Below are 13,742 nucleotides of genomic sequence, written 5' to 3' on the forward strand. Positions count from 1 at the left end.
AGTTGAACAAAGTCACCATCAAGAACAACTATCCATTGCCGAGGATTGATGATTTATTTGATCAGCTTCAGGGTGCCAGGGTGTTTTTAAAGATCGATTTGAGGTCTGGCTTCCATCAGTTGAGGATTAGGGCATCCAATGTCCCTAAGACAGCTTTTCGAACTCGGTACGGTCATTATGAGTTTCTAGTGATGTCATTTGGGTTGACAAATGCCCCAGCAACATTTATGGAGATGCAAAAGCGATTAGAATTCTGATAGCTTCCATGCGAGCCACCGGAGCAAACGTTTCATCATAGTCAATCCATTCCTCTTGATTGTATCCTTGGACCACTAGCCTGGCTTTGTTCCTTGTGGTGATTCCATGTTCATCGAGCTTGTTTCTGAATACCCACCTGGGGTCTAGGTACCAGGTGCCACACATTGTTTCTCTCAAACTAATGCAGCTCGTCTTGCATGGTTGTAATCCATCTGCATCTTTCAAGGCTTCCTTGATGTTTTTGGGTTCTATCTGGGAGAGAAATGTTGAGAAGGCAAGTGAATTTCTGGCTCTTGACCTGGTTTGTACTCCAGAATCTAGAGGAGTGATGATGTTTTCTATAGGGTGAGAGCTTTGGTGTCTCCAGTTAGACGCCTGAGGTTCATTCTGAGAGGAGGAAGGTATGTTTGGCTGATTTTCCTCTATCCTTCTTTCATGTGCTAGTGGAGTTCCTTGAACTGCATCAACCACCCTTTCTCAGCTTCTGTAGTTGTGATTGAGGTGCTTGGTTCTGTTGATGATGAGGCAGCATTGTCTTCATTTGGGCTCTTTTACTTGACTCATCATATCTGCCTTTCCGTTTGTCATGTTGATGACTTCACCAGGAACGAGTAAAGGTTCTCTATCTTGATCTTCCTCAGCACTCTTCTCAAATGATGGATAAGATTCATCAAAGATAACATGGACACTCTCCTCAACACATTGAGTCCACCTGTTATATATCTTGTAAGCCTTGCTTTGAGAAGAGTACCCCAACAAATATTCCTTCGTCACTCTTGGCATCGAATTTACCAAGCTGNTGAGCCATCAAAGCATAAGTTGAGTTATATCCAATCTCCTCGCCTTCAACTGCCATCATGGAACTATCACCAGTATTAGGTTTATCTTCAGACTATTTTGCTTTTGTAGTTCCCTCATGAGCTGTTTGCAAAGTCTACCATATTTCCTTTGCAGCGTCACAGGTAGAGATTCTGTCGTACTCTTTAGGTCCCATTCCACATACCAGAATTTTCTTGGCACGAAAATTCTTCTCCACAACTTTCTTGTCTGCTTCAGTGTATTCTTTGTTGGTTTTTCCATTGAAAATGGAAATTCATCTAGTACCTTCATTGGAACATAAGGATCATCGCAAATGATATCCCATAGCTCACAATCCTCAGCCATGATGAAATCGTGCATTCTAGCTTTCCACCACCAATAGCATTTTTCATCAAACTTGGGGGGTTGGTATATGGATTGACCTTCTTCAAAATTTAGTGGAGCAGCCATGAGGATCCTTCCTAGGTGTTAGCCTGATAGGAGGAACCTGCTTTGATACCAATTGTTAGTTTGTATAGGTCCACCAAATCGTAGAGTACCTGGTCCTCTACAAGGTTCTACTGAGAGTACTTAATAAAACAGTATGTAAATGAGGCAGAGGATTTTTACGTGGAAAAATCCCACACAAGGGGATCAAAAAACCATGACCTACACATTTAGGCTTTTAACTTCACCAACTTGTAATCTACCTATTACAAGCCACTTTACAATACTTCCTATTGCAAAGGATTTACTCAACTAACTTGTGGTACCTTTACCACAAGCCACTTTGTGACTATCCTAGTTACAAAAGCTTTTTCTAACTTGTGATGCTATCACCACAAGCCACTTTGTAACTCTACGATTACAAAGACTTTTCCTTTTGACTAAATCTAGTCACAACATAAACTCAAGGAGTTTACGGATTTACAAGAGGATTCCTAATCAAAATGCTTCTAGGTAAACAAATTAGGAGATACAGTAAGTACAATAACACGGTTACAACTCAACTAGGACAACAACAATCTATCTTTTAGGAACTGGTCCGTAGTAGTGTTCAACCTTGTTCTTCAAGCTTGTGAGGATTGATTTTTCTGTTTTTGCAAGAGACTTGAATGAGAAACAAAAGCCTTCCAGTCATGTTTTGTATAAAGCTCATTGTGGGTACATTTTGATCACATCACTTGAAGTGATGTGAGTACTTTGTTTGGTTAGAGAATGAGTGGGCGGACAGTGCAGTGCAGTGCGGCAGAAACAGTGCCGTCAGTCACTTCATTTCCACCTGTGTCCAATTGACTTTGTACTGCTATGAGGAAACCACAAGAGCATCAGGTCCTTGTGTTGGTTCCTAGCTCCTGAAGCTGTAGCAGTTCACCTTTAGCTGGGATCCGTTAAAGCTTGCAGCAATCCAAGTAGGTCAGGTTCCCAATCTGATTCTTAACAGTAAGTTTGTTAGATCATCAAAACATAAGGCAAGAGTATTTAAGATCTATCAACTTCTTTTTTTCTCTCATAGAAAGAATACCTGCAAAGGACTTGCTGATATAAAGATTCGACTAGATAAATTCTGAGTGCTAGGCTGTGAAAGTATTAAACTTACTTCATGTTTAAGCAATTAAACAATGTTCGGTCTATCTTATCCGTTTTCAAAACCCAGTTATTTAAGACACTTACTGATTCTGAGGCGCGGCCCGGGTGTTTGTGGGGGGGGGGGGTCTCCTACTGCAGATAATATGTTGGATTGGAACATCTAAATTAAATGAATGCCAAGATATGACAGGATACTTTACAAGAAGAATTAACAGAAAGATTCGGGCCATTTTTTAGGTCTGCACAGGCATGAAATGCAACATGATAAACGGTGAATTCCCTATTTAAAAATCCACCACGCCGGAAAACAAACTCAGCAGTTGGGATATTGTAAAGTTCTTCTTCGGGCATGCCCATCATGGATCTTACTGGGATGTCAGTAGGTGCTTCAACTGCTGACCAACCCTTGGACTGCTCAACTAGCTCAAGAATCTTCTCCAAAAAATAACAAACAAAAAAATAAGTTAATACACATGGATGCGCTTGTTACTCACCTTGGAAGCTACATCATCAGTGACAGGTTCCTTATTCTTGTGAGCAGCTATAAGTCCAGCATAGCAGAATTTATTTATTAAGACCAAGACCAGCAGCATAACAATTGCATACTTGGAAAATTGGAAGGGCAGCTGATATTAGGCTATATAGATGATATTTACACCTTAATATGACCATGCTTTATTGTTGTTTTATAGGCAAATTGATAACAAAATGCTTTAATTGGTGTTCTTTTGCTTCGCTGGGAATAATCTAAGTGAGGAAGCACTACGGAGTGTCTTGGAGTCAATAATATGATAAAAACGCCCAATCAAGAAGTACCCGAGCATAAAGAAGAAAAAATGGACTGAAGCAAAATCCACCGCGACCGCGGTGGAATCGCAGCAGAACCGCGGTAGATTAACTAAGCGAGGCAGAATGTTCAGCGTTCACCGCGGTCGAGCCGCGGTCTTGCCGCGACCGCGGTGAACTGTTCAAGCGCCAGAAAATTGGGGACCAAAGTGTAAATCGGGGAAAACTTATTCCAAACCCTTATAAACCTTAGAAGCTCGCCCAAGACATGTTTAAGCTTGTTTTTTAGACTACTTTGGAGGCAAGAACGAGTGTGAGAAGAGCAACTAAACATTAGAGTTCTTCTATCTTATTTTTATTATTGCAATTACCCATTATGAATAATTTAGTAGTTTCATCTTGTTTTGTTATGAGTAGCTAATTTCTTAGTCTAAGATTTTGATGGAACCTATTGAAGGATGAACTTCTTGTTATGTTAATATAGTTTGCCCGGTTCAATCTCTATTTGTTCAACTATGTTCTTATTGTAGTTAATTGATAGGATCCTCAATTAGTTGTGCCTATTTAGTGTGCATAACTCGGGAGAGAGTGCATATTTAGGTTAATTGTTGAACAACACCACTCCCAAAGTATATGAGGGATCAATAACCGAGGGTTTAAAGGCGGGATTAGGCATAACGAAGCCTTGGGTGCAATCTAAAGTGAGCTGTAATAAACAAAGCCAGCTAGCGTAACTCGGGAGAGTGCGTCTAGTAAATTGTCGTGATTACTCGGGAGAGATTTGCGGTAATAAGAATACTCATGATTGATAGAGACGATTAGGCAATTCTATGTGAAACATAACCGGAAGGGATTCCATCAATAGGGGAAATCATAACCTTAGAACCTTCTCTTAATTGTTTACAACTTAATCATAATTAGTTTTCAGTTGCTTATTTACATTCATTCTTAGTTAGTAGAAACATCTTCAATTGTTATTCACAACGTTTGGGAAGTTGATTCCGGGGAATTTAGTAAGTCTAACGAGAGTAATTGATAGGTTAAGTACTTGTGGGTTCAACTCTGGGCTAAATACTCAGATTATATTTGCAACGTCCGCGTGTCCTTTTTATAAGGCATAGTTGGGCGTGATCAGAAGCCAATCAGATGCCAGGGTAAACGAAGATTACGAATCCAACAGAAAAATAAACCACGTAACATCATGTTTTGGAAAGATTGGATGAAAGTTGACACTGAAACATCAACAAGGAGAGCAGAGAAGTTTTGACGCTGCAGGAAACTTTATGGTTCTGCATCCAGTAGCTTCCTATAGCATATTAATCAAAAACTGTTTTCACTAATAAGCAGATTCTTTAAGTTAAATGAACTCTAATCGTATCAACATGTTACTATCCAGACTATACACTAATAATTTGCTGCATTCCAGACTATCCGCTACATGATGGACCTAATCGTACAACTAACTAAACAGATATGTCCATTTTTGTCATCTGGGAAAGATCTTCTCAAATTATCCCAAGCCTCAATACTCCAAACATCATCCAAGACAACAAGAAAACGCTTAAATTTCAAGCTTTTGTATAGCTGATCGCCTAATTCATCATTGGTTTTTGTGTAGGCATCAGAGAGATCAGTGATATGGCGCAAAATGCCTAATAGCATTTCCCTAACCTGATACTGTTGGGAGACAGTAATCCAAGCACGGATATCAAAACGATTCACCAAGCAAGGATCATTATAAGAGGCTCTGGCAAGAGCAGTTTTGCCTATTTCACCCATACCTACTATTGGGACAATATTGAGTTCAGATGACAATCTAAAGAGTCGACATCTGATTCTTTCCAAGTGATCATTGAAGTCCCAAAATCTGTTTTCTTGTTCTGATGAATTACCAAGTAACGACTCCCTGCTTGGAAATCTTTGGTGCCATGAGCAGACGGATTAATGGTCTTCAGTTTCTTGTTTACCGAAGAAATTTCTCTGAGTAATTCTTGCAATCCATCTTGTGATATCATATGTGCATTTCCTTCATTCTCACCACTTCTATTAATATGACTTGTGCATAGATATAACTCAATAGCGTATTCGGCTTTATAAGCCACATCTCTTATCAGCCTCTCCCAAATTCTCATCTCGGGTTTTGTTGCTGAAGGTAGTTGAATAAAAGCCTGCAAATAACTAACCTCATTATGAAGAACTTCAAATGTTGCTCTCTTTTCAGGAAATAGACATAAATCTTGATTCAGCAGCTCCTCCAATGTCTGCCTAACCGAATTTAGAGAAGCATAGATCATCCTTTCCTCCCCCCTAATAATCTTCTGGTTAACTGGGAAAATTCTTGTTGTTACCTCAATTAGGCCTACAAACACTCAACAAGACAATAACAATCAAACGGGAACCTAAACAAAAAAGGAAAGAAAAGCTGCACAAACCTACGAAAGAAATGAACATTGCAGAATACCTGGAAATGAAAAAGAGGCGACCTTGCTGGCGTTCCACAGTTCAACAAATTTCAAGGTTTTTATTCCATAGAGAACTGTTGGGGTTGGCTTTATAAAAGTCAACTTGATCATTGCTATACCCACTGGGATTAAAATAAAAAGGAACTTATTTTATCTTAATCAAACTACAACTACTCGGAAAATTATATCTTGGAATGAAGAGCTAGAGCTACTAAACTTTTAATTGGTAGCTAGGATATAAAAACAATAGTTTATTCAGGACAATAGCTAGCAGAGTTGATTCCAGAAAAACTGACCTGAAACTGGATATATATGGACTTAATTGCAGTAGTTTATTTTTGAAGTTCATGCATGCCATCTGCTTTTGACAGCATAGGAATTTTTTTTAAAAATAAACAAGAAAAGACTCGTATCGAGTGGAATTGAAAGGATTGCAGAAAATGCTGCTATGGAGAAATGTATAACAGGGGAAGCCCATGAGACCCGAGAAGTAGTATTTGCATGCATGTTCAAGAAGCAGAATGCACTTATACAAGAAATTTGGAAATAACAAAATTAATAATAAAAAGTTCAGCATATAGGGGCTGATTGAATAAACATGAGGAACGAGAGAAGACAGAATATGAAGCATTATCTTTTCCTCTCTTTTTTTCCCTTCAAATCATTTATTATGACATAAAGGTTATTGCATATGAAACCTGAAGTTCCTCTTGGATGGGGATGAAGATGATGACAACCAGACAAGTTATCAATTATTTGTCTCATTTCTTTTTAACTGTTCTTCAACCTTGGGAAGACATCTGGTTTAGATTATAAAATGTGTTTCCATGAAGACTTAACTGTCTTAATTATAGAAAAGAACGAAAAAGTGCAGTCACTAAATTCTGGTCCTGAATTGCTGCTACTACAGAAGTACAAATTCGCTGTATTCAGAAAGGTTTCCTTCAACTTTAACAACCAATACATGGATTTTTGTTCAAAAGAGAGAAATCAGATTTCAGCAGTAACTACCCACTTTATCCCTATTGATTGGCATATTCCTCTCACGGCTTAACTGTGTTTTTTTCATAGTTTTTAATTAAGGAAAACGTTTTAAAAAAAAAGAATAAACGAAGAAGCTCTGAACGACAAAGTGAACTGCTTCTGCGAAGAAAATTAAGCAAGCAGCCCGTGTCCAAGAAACCACAATCACAAGTTCAAACTTAAAATTGAGCGTTACTTCTTTGTTTGTGTGACCGAAAATAGTGCAGCATATGATTTCAGTTTCACTCGTCATTCATACCATATGGGGCTAATAAACTCAACCAGAAAAGAAAAGAATATCTAAGCTAGTTGAGACATGCCATAACCCACAAAAGGAAAGCGAAACATTTGTACAGGACCACAACTATAGTCACAACCATATATATATATATATATATATATATATATATATATATATATAGAGAGAGAGAGAGAGAGAGAGAGAGAGAGACAGAGAGAGAGAGACGCATTTTAGTTTACAAAATTTGATTACTCGACAGCTACTCACAGCGAATGGATTGCTCCCATACAAACAACTGGACTGTTATTATACATAACTACAACCCCAGAAATGCTCTGGTTTGGGAAGAGAATCTAATATATTCAACTCCCACAGGCAAAAAGACCTTTGCATACACATGTGGGGATTCATTCTTAGTTCCAAAATTTGATGTCTTTGACTAAGGAGTATCCCCATTTTCAGAAAACGGGGTTTCAATCACCTTGACTTCCAAAACTTTTCATGGTATAACACATATAGTAAGCTCAGACCACATACCAATTACCCAAATTCAGGCCCTGCCTCACCTAGTCACACTGATCTTTAAGATATAGTACATGACCAGAGTGATGAATAGGCAATAAGCTGGCAGAGTCCAATGTGTTTGTATCCATGTGGGTGAACCATTACCGTTCACGAAAATTGGGAGCACAATTGTTGGTGAACTACTCTCAATGCTCTATACAACTCGAACCCAAGTCCCACCACACATGGGACAGCCATATGCCCACCGGCTGATCCACCATACTTCCTTCTCATTTTGAGTGGCGGAAGGGTTGCCACCAGGTGAAGTAAAAGCTGAAGTCTGTCTCAAACATCTTATGCACTGCAAGAAACAGTCGAAATCATAAATTGAGAAACTAAACTTAGACTACAATCAAATTATCTTGTTACGCTACTCATATCAATGAGGTCTCAACAAAATATATAGGAATAAGACCATGTTTGGTTACCATTTGCTACTAAATAGAAGAGAGTAAATAAATTGAAACTAATGCTAAGCGGGATTAGACTAAATCTGGATGAAAAACAGTGTTCGAGTGAAGCTCACTTTGCTTTCCCCAAGATATATCATTCATTGGGTAGATATTGCACAGATTTACTAACTAATGATTATAGCACATTTCATCAGAAAACCCAAGGACTGATCAGCAAGATAAAGTATGATGTGGCCTACAGCCTAATTTTCATTATCTGATCAACAGTAAGTAGATTCTAAACCAACATACAAGTTGACCTCAGCAGCATTAGGTACACTCACCTACGAAAATATAAGATGTGACATGAGGATACTAGATTGTACACATGTGAGTGAGTCATATATGGTAGGTAAAAACTGAATTATAACAATTATCATTTGTTATGCAACACTCGAACATCGAAATCTTTTGATCTTAATAATTTAGCATTTCAAAATCACTTCTCGAAAAAACGATTCAGCATTTAAAAAACATAATTAGAACTTTTATGCAACATAGGTAGCAAATAAAACGTCCAAGACAGAGAAATACTTCCAAACACAATGCAAAATAAAAAGACAAAAATTCCCTAACATTTTGGTGAAATTAATGTAAGTATCCGTATTATATGGCAGTACAGGAAACTAAAACACCAAAACACCAAAACCTTAAATCAACGAGACTTTTAGCATAAGGAACTAAAGCCACATTGCAATGTTAGCATTACCTTACAATGGATTCTTACAAGAAATTTATGTCAACTTTATCCAAGTAAATATGTGCATAAATTTAAATGCTAGCGTTGACTTTTGTTGTTCCCAAGTTAGGGACACTGGCCTAATTATCTCTCCAGTACACAATCCAACTTGCTTAATTATAACTTTATTTATGCCTTCATGCAAAGAGATGCAATAAAAAATGAACTATAACAGCAATAAATTGAACCTAGGAATAAATAGAGATCCAAATGTTTAGACAAACCTTATACCAAACTCCTTCAAGCCCAGTCTTCCAAACAGCTGTCACAACATCTCGTCGAGACCCCATTATACCAAGATATGCACCCAGGCCCACTGAAGTATTCAACCCAAAAGCAGCGTCTCGTTCTGACATCCTACGTTTCCTTGGCCACAAACCATGAGCTCCATAAGATACATCACAGTTTTCTGATGAGCTGCACTCAGTCAAGTCCCTTGATGGGCTAAGCTTAGAATTATCGTCCACGCCCCCCATATCTTCTGAATCAGACCAAGGTCCACCAAACATATTTCTCCTGTGCCATTCCTCAGCAGGTGGATGGAGCTCTAACTCACGCAATAGCAGCCCAGCAGCATCTGCACCTCTAGGGCGAGGCATATTCTGCAAGAAAAGGGAATGAGATGAGAAGAACTGTAGAAGTTTAAGAATTCTGGGGATTCCTACCCAAACCTACATAAGTCGTTTTGTTTATGTTTGGTGTTTTTTTTCCCAATAGAGGAGGTTTGAAGTACTGGCCCAATTGGAGTCAACAAATATAACCGGCTGATCCCAGCCCATCCGACAAATATTTAAAAAACAAAATTTTCCTGTTATTTTCTTTCACGTCTTATTTTCTAGTATAAGACATAATTATAAGTCGTTTTGTTTATGTTTGGTGTTTTTTTTCCCAATAGAGGAGGTTTGAAGTACTGGCCCAATTGGAGTCGACAAATATAACCGGCTGATCCCAGCCCATCCGACAAATATTTAAAAAACAAAATTTTCCTGTTATTTTCTTTCACGTCTTATTTTCTTGTATAAGACATAATTAAAATGGGATGACTGGAATAGAGAAGCTCTACAGAAGTGCTATGCTATAGAAAGATACCTAACAAAGTGAGAGACAAGTTCTACAGAATGATTCACTAACAATGTTACATAGGGGTGTATGTTGCCCAAGATATTTACAAAATGATAGTATAAATCTGTAACCGGTGCGATAGATACAATGGACTTGTTTGAATCCCTAGCTTTGTAGGTCTGACCAAGTCCGACTTATTATACTGTTCACAGTACCTTCTTGACACTCATTTGAGTAGTATTACCTAACCTTATCCCTAAAAAGAAGATGAATGTTATAAAAATCCGGATGTGAAAATGGATATATGGCTATACAAGATTAGACAAGAGTTAGAAATGATTAAAGAGGATTTGGTCAAATCAATGTAGACCTCTCTCTAGTTGCACTTGCCACTCATGTTATTGATAAAAGGGAGAAAACTTTTCTTAAAAAAAGCTTAAATTTTTGCAGAATCCGTGGACTAAGTTAAGCAGAACACAACGGAAGCAAATATAATCTATAAAGACTAACAACTAGTTGGCATTAAACTAGTTATTCATACATGATTGGGTTTAAGATTTTAAAAAAAATTGCTAACGCTTTAAAAGGCAAATTATTTAAATATTAAAATGAGATTTGGGATTGAATTGTAATTGATTGATATTTCCTTTCACATCTTGAAATCTAAGGTGCCGTTTATTAACATTTACCATGATTAAAAGGTTAGCATGTCCCTTAGTCATTCATCCATAATAATTTTCTCATATCTTTGTCATCAACGTTTCTCCAGATACAGGACTAGTTTTTGTTTTTTCCACAACTCATTCATGCAGTTCTACCAGCCATCCTTTAGAAACACATGCATATTGTTAAAGTCTGTGACCATCTCATCTAAAAGCTTAAATAGACCACATTTTCTTTTGATTAAATTATGTCTTCAACAGGCCTCCTCACGTGTGGGCCTGATTCTTTTTCATGGGCCAAGCACGTGAAAATTCTTTTGATAATGGGTGACGGTGAGACTCAAACTCACAACTTCCACCTGCTTCCGTACCATATTGAGTGTGTGACCACCTTATCTCAAACTTAAACAGTTAGAGAGAGCACATTTTTATTTCCTTATAATTCAACACATGTAAGTGATGTAACATATTATTGATGCTAAACATGTATATATATGCTAGCACTGTCAAAAGTAATATTCAACTATGGCATAGAGACTGAGCAGAACAATATTAGTATCTTTTGAAGAACTTCTAGTGGTATAGAAAGAGAATGGGACTAGAACCATAAGGAGGAATATTATTGCAACAATTTGCGATAAACTGATGAATGGGTATAGAATGTTAGGAAGGAAGCTCCAAATACATATCTAGCACCCAGAACAACAGGAATCATTACAGCTATAAATGTTGAGTTATGTGAAAAAAAGAAATTGCAAGACATATTCACTCTACATGCATAACACATGTACCTCAACAAATAGAACTAATGACAGTAGCATTACCTGCATGTGAGGTCCGAGGGAAGCTTCAACTACTTCTGGCAAAACAGTGTAGTTCCCATCAATGTAATGAAGGCGGACCTGAATGTTGCTGCTCCCAACCTGAGAAACTGGCAATGGATGCACCAAACCAGCAGTCCGACGACAAAGATCCATAAGAATAAGAAAGAGGACCCTCACCTGCATGACGGTTTCAATTTAATTAATATTTCATCCACATGGCGAATAAGTTCGCGACTTCAAACAGGGAAAGAATCTTATTTGATAAGTTCAAACAGAGAAAAAAACTCAGATAGGCTTTCATTTTTTGTGGGGAAGCTGTGTGTGTGTGTGTTGGCGCCCCGCGGGGGAGGGGGGGGGGGTGTATCTGCTGAGAAAGAACCCTTTACCTCCTCATACGTGTATCCTTGACCAGCATTGCCAGAACCTATCCTAGACCGTTTAGATGGACCTTCTTCGGACCCCTTTGCTCCTGTTGGTTTTGCACCAGAGTTGGAATCTTCTGCTTTGCCTGGAATACTGGGTTGAGGCTTTTGCATTGAAGAATCCGCATTCCTTTGAGCAGCCCCCATAAAACGCGGTAATTGTGTTCCACGGAAGAAAAAACAGAAATGCAAAAGTTGACATAGCCGATGCAGAAAATGGCAGTCCCCTATAAGCCTAACAGCTGGAGTTCCAGGGAAAGTGCCTGTGTTGATACTTATTGGCATAAAAGTAGAAGGACCAGTGATGGGGTTTGGGGCTGAACTAGGAATACTGTCAGCCGTACAACTAATTTTTGCAATAGCTCCTTGTACCCAAGCTTGCATCTGAGTGCTCCCAGTGGAACTTGCAGTACCACCCTGAGCACCTGAAAAGCATAGGTCCGTGGTTTAACTAAGAGAGAGGCAGTGAATTCTTGGATCCAGAAAGGGACATCCTTTAACAGCACATAATAGAGCAAATTACACTAACCCTGAGAAGTCGCAGGAGATGCAACACTTGGAGTTGGACTAGTCACCATACTCCTACTCCCACCTGTACCAGCAGTAACAGCATGACTAGCCAATGTACGGCAGAAACTTGCGTAGCGTCGTAAACGCGTGATGAAATGGGAGGCCAGATCAAGTATAGCATCTACATATGCCTGAATTAAATCATCCCAATACTTGAGAAACTCAAACACTGAATGAAGAAATAGAAGTATTTGGTCACAAATACAGAAAGATAACAATCACTAAGACATACTATTCACTTGCGGAGGCCTGTGATTGGGGAGGAACACTGAACAAGTGAAAGTAAATACCTGGATACTTGGCACCAGTGCTGGTTCAACGGCCATCGCCTCAGGATCAATGCCAAACAGTGTCTCACTGGAAGCTTGCCATGGCTCTGGAACCAATGCTGATGGGTTTGTTAAAGCTGATTCAATCCCCTTGCCAAGCATATCTAGCAACAATCTTGCTTGCATGTCAAGCACCATTGCCCGGACTTCTTGAGCATTTGTACCTTCTAGAAGCCTGCATTTTATCCTGTCTAGGCTCTGCATTATATGGACCAGATCTATCAGAACTCAAAGAAATCCAAGAATAGGTCCCCGAGAGTGAACTTTGATAAAATAAACAAACAGGTTTAAAATTCAAGAACTACGTGTATGCAAGTGAGCACGGATTCACTGAAAGGAAAAGATGATCACATAATCTGACAAAAATGCACACACCACATGTATACACACTCACACAATCTTCCACATGACAGACTACTAGATTAATATTAAGTTGAGAGAAATAGAAAACCAATTGGATTGCATATCGATTTTAAGGACTTCACTAGAACTACAATACTTCGTTGTGTCATCTTCAAAAGATACACATTAACAATGGCATCCAGAAATTGGGTGTAGAAAAGAAAGACTAGTTTTGTGGATCATTTTAATACATACAATTCCGTAACATTTGACTGTTTCTATGCCCTTCCGCAAGAGCTGTACTAAGTTTGATGCAACATGCAATTCCTTAATTCAAATTCATTCAGATGTTCATTTTTCATTTATGGATCAAAAGCACAGAAAGAAATAGTAATTTCTCAGAAGACATCTTCAGGCAGTGTCAGCCTTCTGCTAAAGGAATCATTTCTTCTCTTACTTCACATTCTCATTTCTCCATTGTTTTGACTTCTCACAATAACCTCTCTTCTCAATTGATGCAATCATTATCTTAATCTCACTTCAGTTTTCTGGATTTTTGTAAAGTTTCACTGTTCAGATACTGTCACATGGTGTATAAGTTTGGGGGAAAAGGTTCAG

The 13,742-nt window shown here is 38.4% G+C and overlaps 2 protein-coding genes across 3 annotated transcripts in view; both read right to left on the minus strand.

The window, feature by feature from the left end:
- Positions 1-4,641: 4,641 nt before the first annotated feature.
- On the minus strand, positions 4,642-6,022 carry LOC109217394. Its single transcript, XM_019381633.1, has 2 exons — positions 5,894-6,022; positions 4,642-5,791 (listed from the first exon to the last, which is right to left on the minus strand). The coding sequence occupies exons 1-2, from the start codon at positions 6,003-6,005 to the stop codon at positions 5,217-5,219; spliced, it is 687 nt and encodes a 228-aa protein (XP_019237178.1). The 5' UTR covers positions 6,006-6,022; the 3' UTR covers positions 4,642-5,216.
- A 1,364-nt stretch (positions 6,023-7,386) lies between these two features.
- LOC109217395 (mediator of RNA polymerase II transcription subunit 16) overlaps positions 7,387-13,742 on the minus strand; it is a 20,543-nt gene continuing 14,187 nt past the window's right edge. For both annotated transcript variants that reach the window (XM_019381634.1, XM_019381635.1), the window contains 6 exons: positions 12,744-12,980; positions 12,413-12,584; positions 11,848-12,308; positions 11,462-11,638; positions 9,138-9,515; positions 7,387-8,023 (listed from right to left, as the gene is read on the minus strand). In XM_019381634.1, coding sequence (XP_019237179.1) covers positions 7,877-8,023; positions 9,138-9,515; positions 11,462-11,638; positions 11,848-12,308; positions 12,413-12,584; positions 12,744-12,980 — 1,572 coding nt within the window. In that variant the 3' untranslated portion in view covers positions 7,387-7,876. The remainder of the gene's footprint in view (positions 8,024-9,137; positions 9,516-11,461; positions 11,639-11,847; positions 12,309-12,412; positions 12,585-12,743; positions 12,981-13,742) is intronic.

The sequence above is a fragment of the Nicotiana attenuata genome, unplaced genomic scaffold (assembly GCF_001879085.1).
Source record: "Nicotiana attenuata strain UT unplaced genomic scaffold, NIATTr2, whole genome shotgun sequence".
NCBI lineage: Eukaryota > Viridiplantae > Streptophyta > Magnoliopsida > Solanales > Solanaceae > Nicotiana > Nicotiana attenuata.